This window comes from Athene cunicularia, assembly GCF_003259725.1.
Source record: "Athene cunicularia isolate RWA chromosome 1 unlocalized genomic scaffold, athCun1 chr1_part1, whole genome shotgun sequence".
Lineage (NCBI taxonomy): Eukaryota > Metazoa > Chordata > Aves > Strigiformes > Strigidae > Athene > Athene cunicularia.
In genome coordinates, this window is record NW_020799091.1 from 119,326,018 (window position 1) to 119,345,168 (window position 19,151).

Genomic DNA, 19,151 nt, shown 5'->3' on the forward strand with positions numbered 1-19,151 from the left:
GATCTGGTCCTTAGTTGCACAAGTTCAGAAGTGCTGGGTGGTATGAACTGTAAAACACTTCCAGAATAGCAAGGCTGTGTTTCACTGGTCAGGACATTTAAAGTAGAACATAAATCTCAAATAATGTAAAATTAATTCAGACCTGTGTTTTCCACTCATCTGCACTTTTGTGCTCTTATTTTGTTGATGTAGAATTAGTAGAACAGGTGGATGAATTGCTCTGAAGTCGATTTGGTGGGTTATCCACTGTGTGCAGGGATGAGTAGCTGCCCAAGGTATAAAGCAGTGGTATATCAGACCTCAGAGTCTTCAGTGTAAAACAGCTCTATGTTTTTTTTTGTCAAGTTATGCATTTCAGCTCAGTGCTGATGATTTTTCATTGTAGTAATTCTAAAATGTACTAAATGGACAACTTCTTGCATTTGTTGCTGTATTGATTCAGTGCGATTTAGTAAACTCAGCTACAGAAAAATGAATTTGTCAGCAATATGTTTGTGAGAGGCATTGTGATCTAAAATCCTACACATGAAAAAGACATATTTCTCTATTGTGGTAACTATTCAAGTGCCTTTCAAACCTGTTTACATCTGACAGCAATGAAGTGGGTAAATGATCATTAACTTTTTTTTTTTGTAATCTGGAGATTAGTTTATTATAACATATGTACACATTTTCTCTAGTGTTATTTGTTAAACTTTGGTCAGTGTTCTTCTAGTTTCTCATCACAGATAAATTTAGAAAAGTCTTAGCTTTTATCTGCTACAGAATTCACGCTGAACACAAACTTGATGCAGCTGTGTTAATACTCCATGGGTGGTACTGACAGTTATGCTGCCTCTGCATGAATGCAATATTTTTGTTTCCTTTCAAAGTTGAGAACTCTTTCATCCAAGGTCATTTCAGTCAAATCAAACTAAATTCATTAGATGGAAAACTTTTAGCAGCTAATCAAAAAAGTAGCACTGTGACTTTAAAGAAAGTGTGACTTTACTGCTCTCTGCAGCATGTTCTCTCATAACTACCACACCTTCCTCTCTTGATGTAAAGAATCCACCTACCTAGATTTCTTATTACTTGTTTTTCAGCTTTAATCAGTCATGAGTGTTCTTAACATCCAGAGAATGGTTGGACTCAGTGATCTTAAAGGTCTTTTCCAACCTAAATGATTCTATGATTCTAAGAGCACCTACTCTTCAGTTTTTCCATGTACCACTGTCCATTAGAAACAGACCATGTTTCTTGCATGCCAGCTGCATAATTTTTCTAATGGAAATGGTGGTCTTAATGATCTCATAGAATCTGATTTTTTTTTTTTTTCATTTGTGTTTTCATTAAAATATTGTCATAAAAGCATAAAGATGTTTTTAAGCCATTTTCTACCAAAGGGGAGTCTTTCTCAATAATCCTATTTATTTCTAAGTAAATTTGTGGCAGTTGCAGGGAAAATCCAATCCCTGGGTAAAATATGAAATTGTTAGCTACGTTCAGGAAAGTGTTTTGATACCACCCGTGTGAAGACTTTCTGCCTCAGCACCTCGAGATTCTTTCTGTTTCATTAGCTGTTTTGTTAGCTTCCCAGAGACCAGCTTTGCTCAATGTCTCTTCCTTAACTGATAAGCAGATGTATAGCGAAAGATAAATAGCACATTCCTGCATTGTAGTTTCCAGTTTCTCATCACTGCCATGGATTGTAGTAAGATCAAAGTCATTATCTTTAAACAAAATGTGTCTCTCAGGTTTCTTGTGCAGTACTTTCATTTCAACTATTTCTTTTTAGTGGCAAGGAGAAAGCATTCTCAGACCGAGTAACATAGTTGTATATTACTGTAAGCAATTTCATGTAGGTTTAGTACTTATTTGGAATTTTCTCTACCAAAGCTCTTTGAGAGGATACAAATTCTGTGTCCTGGAAATGTAATAGACAGGACAATAACACTCTGATCGACTCATGTTGTATCCATAGCATAGGAGACATCAGCTTGGTTATTTTTCTGTCAGTCGTCCTCCAGCTGACTCTCAGGCCATTTACGGTCTTGATTTCTATTTATATAATTGTTTTCTTTTACAGAACAACAACTGGCAGGTAGATAGTGTGGTATTTTAGTGGCTTTGATACCAATGCAACTTTTAAAACTCAGATTCTCTTTTCAGCTTCTGATGAAACACAGCCTATTTCTTCAAGATCCACAACCTTTGCTATTCCAGAAATGCCATCAACAAAATCTGGTAATGACATTTCTTGAAGATGCAATTTTATTAGTGCTAGGAATTCTCCCAAGAAATGTCCTTATACTTTTGACTATATTGTTAATTTATTTTGCTTTACCTTGGGGTGAATATTATTACAGGAAGAAGGTGGTATATTGCTGCATTTGGGATAACAATGTTGAAATACTAGACTTTTAGGATTATCAGGACACAGAATAGTGGATTATTACAGTTAAATCTTTTTTGGTATGTCATTTCATGTTACATTATAATTTTTCTGGAAGTTTTAAAGACAGAAATGACTCATTATCATTGTTTATTTGTACTTTGGTTGAACATTAATTTACTTATACTATATTTACTGATTTACATTGATATTGAGCCCTGCCCCAATGCAGCTGTTCTGGGTTTGCAAAAGCGCGTATCAACAGATTCCCTGAAATCAGTATAAGTACCAGCAGCCACCAGTGGATAGTTATTCTAAATAGTTAAATAACAGTAGTTTTGTCACTCACAGTACTCTATTGGTACAGTGTAATTTCCCGAAAAACTTTTGCTTCAAAATTATGATTACATAAATATTTATTGTGATAAAGGGTGATTTGACAGGTTCAAGCTGAACATGGTATTTGTTTGGTTTGGTATTTTTTTACAGTAACTCTTCAAATACCTTTGCAACCTGTTATATTTGACTCAGGTGGTACTGGGTAAATTATTATGATGCTTTCTTAATGTCTATATCATGATTTCTCAGACAAGCATTATATTTTACTGGCTTTTGGTTGTGAAAACTTCAGCCTCTTTTATCTCAGATTTTAGGATAAATTCTAAAGCCTCTCAACAATTCATGTTTTACAGAACACATATATAGTGTGGTTAGGTTAATATTCATGACTGACAATTTTCCTTTCTCTCTGTGAATGCAATGGTTTCTTTCTTTCTAAAGCTGAAAATTCTATACAATTTCGTGCTGTTAAAAGTTGTTTACACTGTGAATGTTCATTTGATGGAATTTGTTTCAGCATTTAGCATACTGGCTGCCCCTTCCAACGTCAGTTATGCTGTGTTTCACTGATTCTGTGATACTGCTTTAGGCTGATAGCACGTGCTTTTGTTATGCAGTGAACCATTCCCACATGACTTTTAAAAATGCAAGCTAGCTGGATTTAATGTTTATCCCACATTGCATCAGGTGTGTTTATAAACCAAATGATAAAGTTTCTAACTTTGATGTTTAGTAGTGAGCTTTTGTGTGCAGACAAAATGATTCTTGTAGATTGAGCTATTAATTTACTCTGTGTGTTCGCCTAAAGAGGTCATCTACTGACATTTTTCCATGCTGGATTTATATGTTTTCCAACTTGCATGCATAAAGTGGTGGTTTTAGGTTGAATTAAGCCCTGATTCATAACTTCATGCCTAATTTCTAATGTAAAGGCATGTTGTATCAAAATAACGTTAGGCATTTGCAGCTCCTTATTTGAAAGACTTATCTGGAACATCCAAACTAAAGTGTAGGGGAGAAGGGGTTTGCTGTCAGTCGTTGCTATTGGGTAGAATTTTAAAATCAGATGCAGGCAGCTGGCCTTGTAGTAAATACCTCAAAATGAGATATTATGTATCCAAAAAAGCCCAATGCACCCCACAAGACCAAAAGTGCAGTAGGCTACTGCAAATATCAATTAGAAGTGTGTATTCAAGAAATCTAAAATAATTTTAGGCCTTTCAGACCTAAATGATCTTATCTAAAGACTGATCTCACTTAATGTTTCAAGGTTTTTTTTCATATTTGATCTCTTAGCTACCCAGGGACCAGGCCTGAAATTCATATCTCATCCCTCCATGGAAACCAGAGGGAGTGTGATGGGTAAATAACATCTAGTTCCATTAGCTTTTCCATCCTTTGCCTTCACTTCCATTGGCTGTGGACAGTGCTCATTCATTCATACACATTGCTTAGAAGACTACTTGATGCTACTTTTTTTTTTTTCCTTTTTTTCCCCCCTCTTAACTTGGCCATTTCTGTATAATCAAAGCTGAAAAATAATTTACCACACTGACTAAATAACAGTCTACAAAAGACCTCTGGTAGCATATGTTGCCTTTAATTTTCTTCTGATAGTTGCAATTTTCTTTCAAAGAATAGGTACTTAAAAAAAAAAAAAAAAAAAAAAGGCCAGTGAGAAGAATTCAACCAAGCATGACATATGGATTTGACTCTACTTTATTTCATACCAGCTTCAGCGTTTATGTAACACTTCATTTCACAGCTGATCTTTAAAGCTGCTGCCATCTTGCTTGATCTCACATCAGTGTTGTCTTGAACTGCCCAACAGCTACTGTCCAAACACTGTGGCTCTGAAGTCACCTCTCATTTTAACTCCAGATTTTCTTTCAGCTTTTGATGAAAAGCAGGACATTTCTTCAAGATATGAAACACCTGGCATCCAAGAAATACCATCGGCTGTACCTGGTAATACTTGAAAATGTGATTTTTATGTAGAAATTCTCACAGAGATTTCATCATACTTTTAGTATCTTGTAAGTTAAGTTTAACGTGAATCAGAATAACTACAGAACTGTCATAAATAGTTTGCTCTCTCATATACCAGAATAGCTTAGAAATGCTGTATGATGCACTAAAACAGTAAATACTCTCTTCTAATTTTGGTCTACGTTCCTAATATATTTACAAATTTGTATTGCTGTACATGATGATAATAGGCTTTGGCATGTCTTATTACATATAGTAGAAGTCACTTTTGAAGTTGCAATACTGCCGATGGGTAAGAGTGAGAGCTAGTATAGACTTTGTTTAAATGCCTGAATGGAACTATTCTAATAGTTCAAAGTGAGTAAGTTCCATAGAAGTAATAAGATCAATAGCAATGAATATGTAGGCTTCAAAGTAGTGGAGAATGGACCGTTAAGTCCTTTCATATAAATATATTTAAAGCAGTTATCCAAATTAGACATTTTGCTGCCAGTAAGTGGGACAGAATAAGTCCAAGGCTAATAGAAATAAAACCATGCTTATCACAAATATTGCTGTATTGCTTGAGTAAAACTTTTTAAACCAAACTGCAAACATCGTAATTAAAGAAGATATTTGCAACAAATTAATCTTGAGCTGGTGCTTCTATGGTAGATATGATGCTTTCAAACACCCTTGAAACCAGTTATACCAGATTCCAGTAAAATTAAAGTGGTTAGATGATGGTATTTGCTTGCCAATTAAATTCATTACACTTAGTAATATATAATAATCTAAGGTATATAGGTTTTGTGTTCTCTGAAGTATATAGTTTTTGTGCTCTTCCTTGCCAACATTTTTTATTTAGGATTCTTCTACTTCCTGTGTTCAGAAAATAAAGTAAAACTTATCAATGCCTTACAAAATGACACTGAACAAACACAGTTTTATCAGTGCTCAATGTTCTGGTTGTTTTACTGCCCCTACGTGAAGAAAAATTTCATTTCCTTTCAATAATGACAATTCCATCCAAAGTCTATTGGAAGTTGTTGCCAGAACTCCCTTGCAGTAAAAAAGTGTACTAAATGGGTGTTTGACAGGAAACGTTTAGTAGCTGTCCAGCTGCCTATAATAGCAGGTTAATGGCAAAGCTTGCAGATTCAAACTAAATATTCTTAAAATCAAGAAATGGAGATGAGTTAAGCTTTATGCTTCTATTCTTATTAATTCTTATGAATCAGTATTTATCATTAATGCATTTTTCATACGCAGCATTAAATTACAATCAAGTGCCTTAACAGAAAGCTTCAGTAATGTTTTTTAATATATTGATATAATAGCACATTCAAGTTCAATTCTTTGTTCTACATGCTTTGCTTACAAGAAAAGTTATACTGCACTCTCTTCAAACCAAAGAGATCAATTTCCCAATGCTTACTATGTTTGGGAAATGAAGATGATCATGTCTGATCTAGTCTGGAATTCAACATAAACATTTCCATGCAAAGATAAGTCCTAGATTTGAAGGAGAGTTTAAAATGTGATTAAATATGATAATAATGTTTAATCAACATATTCTAGGCGTAGGCTTGGGATGAGATGGGAACTGTAAGCTTGTACAGTTGTCTGTATTTAAAGGACTTCCTTGGAATAATCTAAGGAATTCTGGTTTTTGGTTTGTTTTGTGTGTGTGTGTGTGTGTGTGTGTGTGTGTGTGTTGGGGAGGGGAGGAAGTGAGGGAGAAGAGAGTGAGTAAAAGGATCTTTCAACTAAAAGAAGGTGAGGAAGTCCAGCCACACAATGAGGACTGCAGTGAAATATTTGCTTACCTCTTATTTCCCCTGAAGTGTGTCTCTTAATGATCTCTTTTAAAAAATACTGCTTTGTTGGTCACTTATTAGTTGGTTTTAGCAAATGTTTACTTGCTGAGGTTCTTCAAGCCTGTTTGAACTCTTCCTTATTTCTTGAAAACTGATTAATGACTTCACATTTATTGTGTTTTATGGAGCTACACAACCCCAAAATATAATGTGGCTATTCGGGTAATAAACAGTACTTTCAATCTAGACTTACTTTTTTCTTTTAAAACCACAGTGTTATCACTTGTGCCTATTTCAAGACGACATTCATACTTAATTTAGCTACATAGGGACTCATCCTCAAGTCTACATCTCGTTCTTTTTGGAAACTAGACAAACAGTGATGGGTAAACAATGTGGGATTCCATTTTAGTTTTCATCACGTCACCACTTGCTTCCTTTTATCTGCTGTGAACACTTTTGCATCTACGTCTAAATGGCAAGCCTGTTAAAGAATGGGTTTGTTTCAATCACTTCTTGATCAGCAGCTAGAAAGCATGTTTGGTACAAAGTGCTAAAGGACTGGTCTTTCATACCAATTTGTAAAAATTTAATTTCTCTATTGGTGTAATTTAAACTCCAGAAAGTCTAAAAGAAGATGTTTCTTAGGAGTTCTGTCTAGCCTCAGATATTGGATCCTGTTGCTATCATGTTGGGCTGTGTATGTTTCTCTTTATTCACATAATAGAGAGAGGACTTAAAATCATTCAGTATCTTGTTCGTGTTTGCTGTTACATCATCTTGAACAACACAACTTGTGCTGGGTAGTGTGTTGTGCTATTGCAGCAACAGTGATATTCCTCAGCATTTTAAATCCGGATTCTATTTTCAGCTCTTTATGAAACACAAGTTGTTTCACAATTCATGTCTAAAGCATCTGGAGTCCCGAAAATACCATCAATCCAATCTGTTAATGACATTTCTTGCAAAGTGAGTGTTTCTGACAGTGAGGAACTATCAAAAAAGTTCCCAGTGTGCTTTTGATGAAATGTTGGTTTAATTTTCTTTACTTTGGGGATAGGAACAACTGCAAGATAAAAATTCTGCATTGGGTACTACTTTTTTTTTTTAAGGCACTGTGTCTGATGTTTACAGTGCTGGATTGTGATTTTTTTAAAAATTCTTAGTTCACTTTTTCAATACTGATTTGTACTATTACCCATAACTGCTAATGATTTTTAATATATTTGCAATTATATTTTACTTAATGTAGTAGAATTTTGCAGTATAATGTTCTGGGCACTTCTGTGCTTGTGAAATACTGTGAGGCTAGTAATCAAACTAATTTCTCCATTATATGCAGAGTATCCTGGTACAGATAACTACTGTATTACTTGAAGTTATACTGCTTTTATTTTATATTTCCTTTGTTATTACTATAGTGAAGAGTTGTGGTTATTGGTATTTAAGACACCTTCCTGGTCAGTTACAATGTTGGTGTGTATGTGTGAGATGTGTTGGAAATTCTTGTTGTAGATTTATTTTCTGTTGACTGTTCATGTTCACTTTGGGTTTAAAACAGTTTAAAAATTGTTGAAGTTGTGAATACTGTTGTTCTGTAGAATATTCAAGTATATGTCTCATGAATGAGTACTCTTAAGCTATGCTGTAGTGACAAAATTCTGATTAGGGAGATGAAAGATTGTGGCAAAGATAGCACAGTGGGCCCAAGTTCAGTCTTTTAAAAACAGCTCAAGACTTAGCAGTCCAGCTATATTCAGGAGAAAAAAGAAAGAGATGTTTATTTGGGGAGATAAAAAAGTTTATTGTCCTCCTGCTTGTATCCTTAAGAATCAAGCCTGTTTCTTTAATATTTTTCTTCCTCTATAGGACAAATTTAACACTGAACACAGGCAGTCTCCTTTTCTTCTTTTGGTATACTCTGAACCTTGTCTTCTACTGCAGACCTCTGTAGATATTTGCAAATGTTCTATAGTATTCCCCTGTACACTAGCAAGTAGGTACTCTGGTTTATATTTGCCAACCTAACTGCTGTGTTTACAAGTTCCTCAACTCAGTGCTAGTAAAGGTGCAAACATTGGCTAGGTAATTTAGAAAACATATTTGTGGAGCTCTTGTTATTCCCATTTTTTCAGGAAACAAAATGAAGATGGAGAGGACAGTAAATAGCCCAGAGTCACAGAGAAGCATGTAGTCAAACATATCGATGAAAGGGAGAGATTTCTGAAACTCTTTTGATCACTCCCCCTGTCAATCAAGCCTACAAACATTTATTGCATTTTTGAATGATTTTGTTTGTTTAGTCTGGAGGAGTCTATTGGAGTTCTTTCAGAACAAGAATTCCATGTTTGAAATGTTCTCTTTGTTGGTCCATCAGATTTGTGCTCTCCCACTTTTCCTAAAATGCGTTCTTGCAAGTGTTGAGGGCAGCTTCAAAATTTTGATTCCATTTTCTGAGGCATCTACTATTTGACCTGTCTTCTGCTTGTGTTAAGAATTTGCTCTATGATTTTATCAGAAACAATCTCTTTTTTTTATATATTCTTACACAAGTAAAGGGATTTTTATCAAGATCTTTGTATTTCACTATTGTCATTTGCATATCTGTGCACAAATTTCTGGAAAATAAATGTGACTCTTCTTTTATCTGTTTGAATACCTCTTCAGGACAAAAACCTGCTCCTGTAAATTAAGGAGATGCTGTAGGTTAGAGATTCATATAGTTTTTGGTTAAGAAAGCACAGGTTGTTTTTCTTGTTGGCTCAACTCTTAATGGAAATCTTTATAAAGGTCACCTGTATGAATTCTTCTACAGAGAAGCTATTGTTTCCTTTTTTTCCCAGGCATATATTATTTTAGCCCCAGAGTTCAGATTTTTAAGGGTGGTGAAGAGCTAGTTAATTGTTTTTCAGATTAAATATAAGGTGGTCACTTAAAGAAATTGACAGTATCTTTGAATCAGGCTGAAATTCTGGCTATGTATTTGCTAGTTCTCATTTTATAGTTTGAAAATATTTGGTTTATGCTAGAAAATGGATTTTGGGATCTGTCATTTATTTCAGTTAAAAGACAGCTCTAGAACATCACAACTGCCATTGTTGTCTACTAGGAGCAGTGTTTAGCCAGTTGGGGTGTTTTGGTAGTACAGAGTGACAAAAAATTGATGCATGATTTATTTGGTAGGAAAAGTATACCTGAGAAACCACAATTTAAATACTGATTTATTTGGATGTGATTAAAGTGATACTTTCATACACATAGAGAGACTGCCATAACATCTTAAGTTAAGTTTCCATCTCTGATCTTAGCTCTTCCAAGACCAGTCCTGGAGCCCACATTTTTTCCTTCTTTGGAAGCCACGAGGACAGTGATGGGTAAACAGTGATTCCATCATCATTTCTATCATTTTGTCAATCCTTAAATATGAAAAGCATTATTTTAAAATTTAGTCAAAACCTTTTGATATTTTTGGGGGGTTAGTGGCAATGTCAGATGTGTCAGTGATATGGTCAGTCAGTCAGATACTCAATTGTTAAACTCCTTAATCCCTCTTTTCAATTTTCTGCTCTATAGGCTGCTTTCACTAAAATGTTAACTGTTTATATGCTACACTAATTCAGCTAGGCCACCCTGATTTTAAAATGAAGTAATACTGTAATGAATACAAATATTTATGTAAAAAAGCTGAATGTAATATGGCTTCAATTATTTAAAACTCTGTACTGACACTGCTTTGAAAAAAACCTGTTCATCTGAAATATCTGAAGGCAGTTTCCTGGTTTAATCTTAGTTACTCAGAGACCAAAGCTGAAATCTACTTCTCCTTACTTTGCAAGCCAAGGAACAGTGGAGGGTAAATATGATATTTTAATTTTTTCTTTTCCCCTGCCATGACTTGACATAATTTTCATCTGCTTTGAACAATACTTAGGTTTCTTAACGCACTTGGGCTTGCAAAAACACTTGCCATACTAATGACATGATTCTGATATTTGAACTTAGATTTTTTTCCATCACTTCTGGCACTTGAAAAATTGCTCTTTGCAGGGACAGCTGGAATAAAGAATTTCTCATGCAATGCCTATGTGTTTCTAGATGCAGATATTATTTTGAAAATTCCTTATGAGGTGAAACATTCCAATACAGCAGAAACATGATTTTACTGTCTCTTAGTGTTGTTATTGATGTGGTATAGCTGTCTCACAGATTCCATACAGGACATCAATTATTTTTTCCTCTTTCATTTCACTAACTTGTGCACTGAAGTTCAAGCTATTTTCAAGGAAATGTAAGGAGTGCTTTGGTGAAGTGGTCACTTCGCCATCTTTATGCTGGTGGAGAGCCATTGAGGTACTGAGTTTCTAAGAATATTGCATTAGTTGCAACCAGTGCAAGACGGTTGCCTGCTGATTTGGTCACTGAGTGTTGAGATATTGCCAGGAGAAGGGATGTTTTGCCCTACATACAGACCTTTGGGCTGTTGTGAACCAGTGCTGCTTGTACTGCCGTGGCAAGACTGTGTGGATATCTCAAGATCATTTCCATGTCTGACCGTAGCAAGCCAGAGACCAGACCTGGAATCTACCTTGTCTACTTCGCCGAGAACCACGAGGACTGTGATGGGTAAATAGCCAGTAATTCCCTTCCTCTGTTGCTAACTGTGGCAATGCTTTTCTCTGCAGCAGTGAGCCTGTTCAGGTGCTTTGATGTCCTGAAAAGTGGGTTCGTGATGCAGTTGGTCCCTTGTGGCTCCTTATTAGAAATTGCTCCATTTGTAAGCTTTCTGCTGCCTTTTTTGGGGTTCTACTTCTAGGTTTACTGTGTTACCTTGGGCTACCTATGCCAGTTGAAAGATAGCCTTGTGCTGCTATGGGGAGTGATGCTGTGACTTGTAAGCCTGCCCCGAGCAGGGCCACGTCTCCTTGTTTATAGCTCTGTCTTGATAGCACCCACGCGACAACAGCCTGTCTGAGGACCTGAAGGTGGTTTTTTGTGTTTGATCTTAGCTACTCGAAGACCAAGGCTGAAGTCTACCACTCCTTCCTCTCTGGCAACCAAGCAAACTGTGATGGGTAACTAGCAAAACCCCTCCTTGATCATTTTCCCTTTCTCTCTTGCTCCCCATCACGCCTTCCACCCAAAGCCACCTGGCATCCTTGTCATCTTCCACAGAGAGTATGAAGGCTTGCCAAAGCACTCACCACACTTGTTCTGCAATTCTTTTCTTTGATCTCTTGCTTTTTCCATGGCTGACGAGCATTTTCTGCAGGGACCGAGCGACAGGTTGCTCAGAGAACGTATTCTCGCACCTTGCCTTCAGCCGCCATTCCTCTGCTTCTCTGTGTTTTGGTAGCAGGTCTTCCTTTCTCCGACACAGTCAAATGTGACAACGTTCTTAAGAGGCAGATGCAGGCTGGACTGGCACAGGAGGACAGCACTGCAGTTCAGCTGCCCACCGGGGTTTCCTGGTCCAAGGGCGCAGCCGTTGGTTGCTTCACCACTGACTTTCAGGGTGGTCGGTTGTCACGTGCCCACACGGTTACATTGCCATCACCTGGAAGTGGGAGTGCTCTGCTCTGCTGCTGCTTTTGAGGTCACGCCGGGGTTTTAAGAACGATGCCTCTCTTCGTGTTTTGGTGAACCACGGCATGTTTCTTCAACATTCAAAACACCGTCAGCCTTTGGTGCCTGGCCATGCTGCCGAGCTGATTTGGTAACGACATTTCTTGCAGATCTGGTAACAATGCAAGATGGGAAATGTCCCAAGAGTTATTGTTGTGCATTTAGACGAACTGTTCTTTCTCTTGAGACTATGTTGATGTGAAGCATAAGTGCAGAGATGAAACGACCGTACGTGAAAAGCCATATTTTCTTAAGGCACTGGATATGGCACTTGGTGGCAACGGTTGGAGATGCTCATAGAGATAGCTTCTCTCACGCTGGCAGGTGTACAAGACCAGTTCTGTGACCTGGCGGTATGTTTTGGCCTGTGAGGCAATAAAGCAGTACCTGAGCAGGCTGGTAAACCTACAGACCTGAAGGCGAGTGTGAGTTAAAAGTTCATGGAGCCATATTAACATATCCTTCCCTTTGAGATGCAGTTGGTTACCAGATGTGCTAGCTGTGTTTCTTGATGTCTCTGTCTAAGTCACGGAAACTGATTCTGAACTGGTTTTGTGGCACTGGAGTAATGTTGTATTTTTCTCAGCTGAGTGTCACGTACTTCAGTGTGTTTTCCAGTGATGCAATTCTTGCCTATGTTGATCCTTTCAGGATCCTTCTACCCTCTCTCTTGCAAGAAATTGCTTTCTGTGTATCAGAAATTCTAGTTATCTCCTCTGTTACCTCTATTTTTAAACAGTGTTTTCAATCTGAGTTGTATATCACATCTTGTCCCGCAAGGCATATGCAAGTCTGTCTTTGCCCTTCACCTCTTTAGTTATTTTTATATTCTTTTTTCTTATTTTTCTGTCATATTGTCCGATGTCTTTATTCTTATTTCTTGCAACAAGCTGCTTCATCATTTGCGTCACCAGTGTATCTTCACATATTTGCATTAGAAAATCCATTCCATGTGCATTTGAGATTTTCTCCTGTCTGAAGTCCTTAGTTCCTTAGTATTGGGTTGAAACCTCTTCAGTCTGTAGGTTTAGATGATGCCAAAAAGAATTTTTTGTTTTGTTTTGTTTTCCAGCTCCACTGGACTCTCATCATATTACTTTCCCGTCCCAAACATCTGCATCTGCAGAAATATCAGAAATAGAGACTGGTAAATTGTGTTTATGATACTTTCATAGTTTAGGATTTGGTTTTGCCTTAAGGATGTTACTGTTACAGGCTGTTTGTTCTGATTGCTTGGAGTTATCTGAAACAGAATTTTGTCTGCAGTGTTTGGTAATTAGGTGCTAACTACATGATAATAGCCTATGGCATAGGATCAAATATAGAAACCCACCAGGAATCAGTATTGTTTTGGGTGTGTTTTAATCTGTCATATATAAGGGACCACAACTAGATGGAGTCATTATCAGTTATGAAGATATATTCTTGATTGGGACATTTTACCCTGGGCAATTTTTTTGTTAATCATACCACACACAGTTGTTTTCAGTTTTCTCCATTAATAAGCATTTTTTTTCAAGTTACGTTACGTTTCGTTACATTGGAACATTTCTTACTGGTGTTACAGCTCTCCAAGATTACATTTGTATTCATAGAAAAGGTATGAAAGTGTGAGAGACGAGAAGAAAAATTACCCTAAACTTGACAGTCAATATTTGAACAGTATAGTTTCGTATTTTCTGCCTCACCTTCTGGCTTTTCAGTATGTCACAAAAGTTAATTTATGTTATGTCATTTATATAAAGTATAATATATGACAAATTACATGATGTGTACTATATTAAAACCAGTAACTCAAAATACTGGCATCTGTTAAACTGAAACAAGCAAAGCGTTGGCAGTAGAAATACCTTATTGCAGAAATCTGTGTTAGCATATAAGTATGTAGGGGTCTTTCTACAGATGCAGATGAAACCAAAAGCACAGGTTTTTTGGTGTTACGTATGCACAGATCACGTGACTCCTGTTGATAAGTCTGCTTTTAGGGGGCCTACAGTTTCTGTCAAGGTATGTCTGTTAGGCATGTGTGACTTTTTCAAAACTTTGAGATTTTGGTCATTTCAAGCTGGAAATCTTGTAAAGCATTGTCAAGCAATCTTACTTTTTCAGATTTCCCCCTCACCCCCCCCTCCCTCTTTCTGCACCAATATGAATCTCTCTCTCAGGGTTATTTACATTTTTCTGCAGTTACAAGTTCAGCCGACCTGGAAAAATCTATGCCTCCAGTTTCCAGAACACCTCATGTGCTAACAACTACTATGGGTAATAGTAATGCATAAGCTTTTCAGTTAAACCACTTTTGGTGTTTTGATAGCAAGTTTGGAAATCCTCTTCAGCCCAGATATTTTGGTATCTGCCATACTTGTCTTCTGCTTGAGTCATGATCAACAGTGTAGACAAAGTACCCTTTTTCACATGAGCCAAGACGGCTTGTGCTTCCTGCTGCAAAACTTACCTGATAGTGTTTCTGATCTTACATTTGTCTCTCAAAAAGCTACTAGAGCTATTTGGATATATACTTAAATGAAGTAAGTTTGGTTTAATAATAATAATGATAATGCCTAAAGCTTAATAAGAAAATTACTTGTTTTTTTCTTTCAAGCTCGTTATACTCAGAGAGATGGATACACACATTTATATAATCTATATTGTTTATGCCAGCATAGTAAGCATCTTTCTTACTATTTCAGTTCAGTGATTTCTTTAAACTTTATTTTATACTTGTTTTAGATGTGCGTATATGTACACAGATTTTATGACATAAAAATTCACTAAGAAAATCTTGACAGAAAACAAACTCCTGAAGAGAATTAAGATAGTCTTTTACAGAAATATATTTGCAGTGGTTTTAGTTTTGGTGATTATATTTTTTCTGCCTTTTTTTTTTTTTTGAATGTTTTATGCTTATAACCATAGTGTTAGAAGTTCTTTTATCTTTATATTTTCTGTATTGCTTTAAAGTACATGGACCATGCTATCTAAAGTAATGGTAAGTTAGGTTGTCTGACACTTTGGTTTCAGTTGTCATTTAACCACTAGCTTCAGCTCCCACTCTAAACCAGCACTGCTCCATTGTCAAGGTAAGTCATGATTGTTGTGAGTGGACCTCTGCATTGCAGATTAGGTATGTTATAACCTGTAACATTTTTTGTTTGTTCTTATAAAACAAAAAAGCTCTGTGTAGAACTGATAATCATAGATACTGTGACCTGTTTTTTTTATAGCTTTCAGTGGTATTCAGCCTGTTCTTTCAAGCCCTGTGACACCTAGTAAAACTGAAATAGCAGATGCTGGACCAGGTACAACAATATCTACTTAGTTCTTAATTCAGTAGCTCAAACCATGCTTTAAAACTCACTGAAATGAGTACCCTGGTAATCTTCACTTTCAGTGCATGTTTGGATTAGACCCTAACAGATCAAATATTGAATTTAGATTTTTGTTAATTGTTAAAATTTGTGCTTTCTCACACTTAAAATGCATATGGCAGCTCATAGTCACATGATTGTCCTTCAGTATTTTGAAAAATATGCCACATAGATAACTGAGAAAACAGTATTTATTGTATAGTAGTGCTGATGGAAATACTGTAGTGCAGCCATAGGCTGCATTCTACTGCTGTAGCGTTTTCAAAAATACTAAGGAGAGTATATCCTTAAGGGCGCGAAATTGGTTAACAGTCACAGACACTCAGTGCTTTTGGACAGAAGCCGTAATTGGATCAGTTGTCAGCTTTCTACTCAAAATTTTATATGGATTTAATGTCTGATTGTTCAACATGTCTTGTTCATTAAATTCATGCATTTTTCACCACACCATCTTCCTTAAGTAATGGACCAAAACTCAAAATGTTCAAAAGCTCAGCTTAAAATCTTCTTTGGAAGTGCTTGAGATTCAGACCAGTTGCAATGAAGGTAGGAGTAAATGAACATCCAGGATTTCTATACATCACAACTGTGATGTTTTACAGTCACTGAAACTGTGCAGTTCAAAAACCTCAATTTCTCTCTTAATGCATACCATACGTACACATACTATAAGTGTCCAATCATTAGTGAAATATATGTTGTTCTTGTAAAAACAAATTTGGTTTTGCTTATGAAGGAAGAGTTTCTTCCATTAGCTCTTTGCTTTCTTATGACTGTCACCATTTTTTCCAACAGCAACAAGTGAATCCATTCTGGAATCTTTCACACCTAAAACTTTGCGTCCTTTTCATTGGCCAAGCGTAACATTAGGTAAAGTTGTTTTCACCCAGTGAAAAACTGTGTTGAGCACTTCATCCCATATTAATGCATTTCTTCCAGCATATCATTTCACATGCATAATCATTGTTCTTTTTCCTGGTTATAGAGTCTTGTTCTTCCATTGTCATTAGGCTGATTCTTCTTGCTATATCTCTATATGAGAACATAGTTCAGGATGGTTTTACTGTCCTCGGAGAAGTAAAACTTGCCACTTGCATGAAAAACTCAATCATCCTTTTATTAGAGTCTTCTGTCTATCTCTCTCACTCTCATGCATATGCATGTCTGATACGTAGAGCTTTCATAGTGAAAGTTTTAATTGTTCTGGAGACAGAGAATCTATTTCTGATCAAGGCACAGCATTTCAGTATCATCTCCATTCCACACTTCAAACTGATTCCACACTTTAAACTGATTTCATCAGATGGCTTTTGCATTCCATACTAAGTTGTCTTTTCTTCAATATAAATTTGTGGCATGTGCTGTTTGTTGTGGGAAACCACTGTTAAACAATTTTTGATTGCAAACTGAGCTCTTTCTTTCAGCTCCAAAGGAAATACCACTTATTCCTTCTAAACTGAAACCATCTGCTACCCCAGAAGTACAGCATGTGAAACCTGGTAATTGTGCACACCATTTTTATAAGTTGGTAGGCAGAGACATATGTTTACTAAAAATATCTAAGCAAAACTTCCCAAAAAGGACAGGAGCTATGCAATACATGAGCATCTTGACTAACTCACCATTCTGAACTCGGTCATTTGATGTTGACTAACAAAAGGAATGAGAATTAAGCTCATCAGTTTTACACATTTGGGTCCAGTGATAAAAATAAAAAAAAAGTTCTCTAGTTTTGTAACCTTTTTAAAGGGCTGGAAGGGAAAAAAAAAAAGTCTGGGTGGCACAGGGATTTTCTATATCACTTGTATAAACAATATATATAATTGTTATTTCTACAATTTATTTTGCCAGTTCCCACGTCCCACTTCCATACTATAGCAAAGATGTAATCTTTGCTGTTCACAATAAAACTATTGTGTTGATTGAAAATAAAGTACTGCTCTTGTGATCAATAAGTCCTCCTGCAGGCAACTCAATGGAAAGGGTTGCCATTTTAGTGGAAATAGGAGAGCTTTCTCAAAGTAGAAAGGGAAACTTTCATATACACATGAGATTCATTCTTTAACCATGGGAACATTATCATCATGTTGTGTCTTTTTTCTTTTTGCATTTTGATGAAAAAATAATCTCTGTACTCATTTTCTTTTGATTTGGGATTAAATGAGATGAATTTAGATCCTTTAGTGATTCAGATGCTGGATGAATAAATATTGTGGTGTGCATTACTAGAGTCCTAAAATGTTTCTGGTTTTATATCTTATAAAATAGACAGGTGAATAAAATGCAGGAGTTGCCCTTGATGTCTTATATGTGTCTTGCAATCAGCTGCAGCCTCTGATTTAAGATTTTCAACAAGATTTTGGCATTTAGAATTTTCCTCTTTGGTATAGATTCTCTGGTATTTGTAATGGATTGCAGTCTTTTCTTAGTCAAAGACCTCATCTGTCCTTTCTCACTATTCTCCCATAACATAAAAGAAATGTAGTTATTGATTGTATCAAACAGTGGATTAGAAATGTCCTGAGAACATATGGGGAAGGAGACTTAGAAGCAGACTCTCAGACATAGCCACAAGCATACAGTGTATTTTCATAGGAAACAAAACTAAAAGGAGGGTAGAGTGTTTTGTGTAAAAGTAGGACTTAGTTGCATGTTTATCTAGTCTATTTTAAAACGAACAAACCAACCTCCCAAACCATGGAATGGTAATGCTTTTGGCTTACTGCAGATACATTTACCGATCTGTTCAATTACACTTTAATTTTTCTTTTCTAGCCCCTAAACCACCACTTTTGGAGCCTAAAACTTCTCAGACTGTTGAACAACCAAAAGTAACACTAGGTAATACATGTTTCTGTAGTTGTTGGTCACTCTTCTTTGCAGTACAAGCCACGGTTCATATTCTGTTACTTCATCTCATAACCTTTACTATATTTAATCCATTTCTCTGAGAGGAGAAAAGTTAGGAAATAAGTATTCAGAAACATGTTTTTCTAAACTTGGAAGAAAAAGGAACGACCTTTTTTTCATACTAGTATAATTTTGGGGATCAAAATTGTCTTTCATTTTGTTGGGAGTTTTTCTACACCAACACACTTTACCTTCAGAAAATCATTAGAAAGCCATTAGAAATAATATTGAAAGGCCAAGTGCAAGGTTAGTATTGTGGACATTAATCCTAGAACTCTCAGTGCAGGATTCCTGTGGCACTAGATGGATATGTTAATTCTATTGTTCTTTCATGAATCCTGAATGTCATTTTGACTTGAAAATAACTGCTCAGTCATTTAATATGTCTTATTCTACTTTGTTATTTCTATAAATGCCATTTGCTTTTCCACTCTATTGCTATAAAACCTTTTATTAGAAAGCAGTCTCATAGCACTGCTTTATAGCAATGAACAAAACTACTGACTGTACTACCTGAAGCTTACCTTAAACTTTATCTGGTCTCAGATTAACCGTCATATTTAGCCAATTACAGTTTCAGCCCATGTGTGTTCAGGGGAAAAACCTGTTTCTAGGACTGATTGCTCTTAATTTTTACCATTTAGGTGAAACTACTTCCTTTTTATTAACAGAATTCAGTTGCTACAGTTAGGAAGCAATTCCCTTTTTTGTTACTCATCCTGTATTTTTCCAGGTCCCTATCAGTAATTT

General features: G+C 36.1%; 1 protein-coding gene across 1 annotated transcript in view; it reads left to right on the forward strand.

The window, feature by feature from the left end:
* Positions 1-19,151, forward strand: part of ABI3BP (ABI family member 3 binding protein) — a 171,848-nt gene that overhangs the window by 82,539 nt on the left and 70,158 nt on the right. The window contains exons 21-24 of the mRNA XM_026841045.1: positions 15,348-15,422; positions 16,287-16,361; positions 16,916-16,990; positions 18,267-18,332. Of these exons, the coding sequence (XP_026696846.1) occupies positions 15,348-15,422; positions 16,287-16,361; positions 16,916-16,990; positions 18,267-18,332 (291 nt within the window). The remainder of the gene's footprint in view (positions 1-15,347; positions 15,423-16,286; positions 16,362-16,915; positions 16,991-18,266; positions 18,333-19,151) is intronic.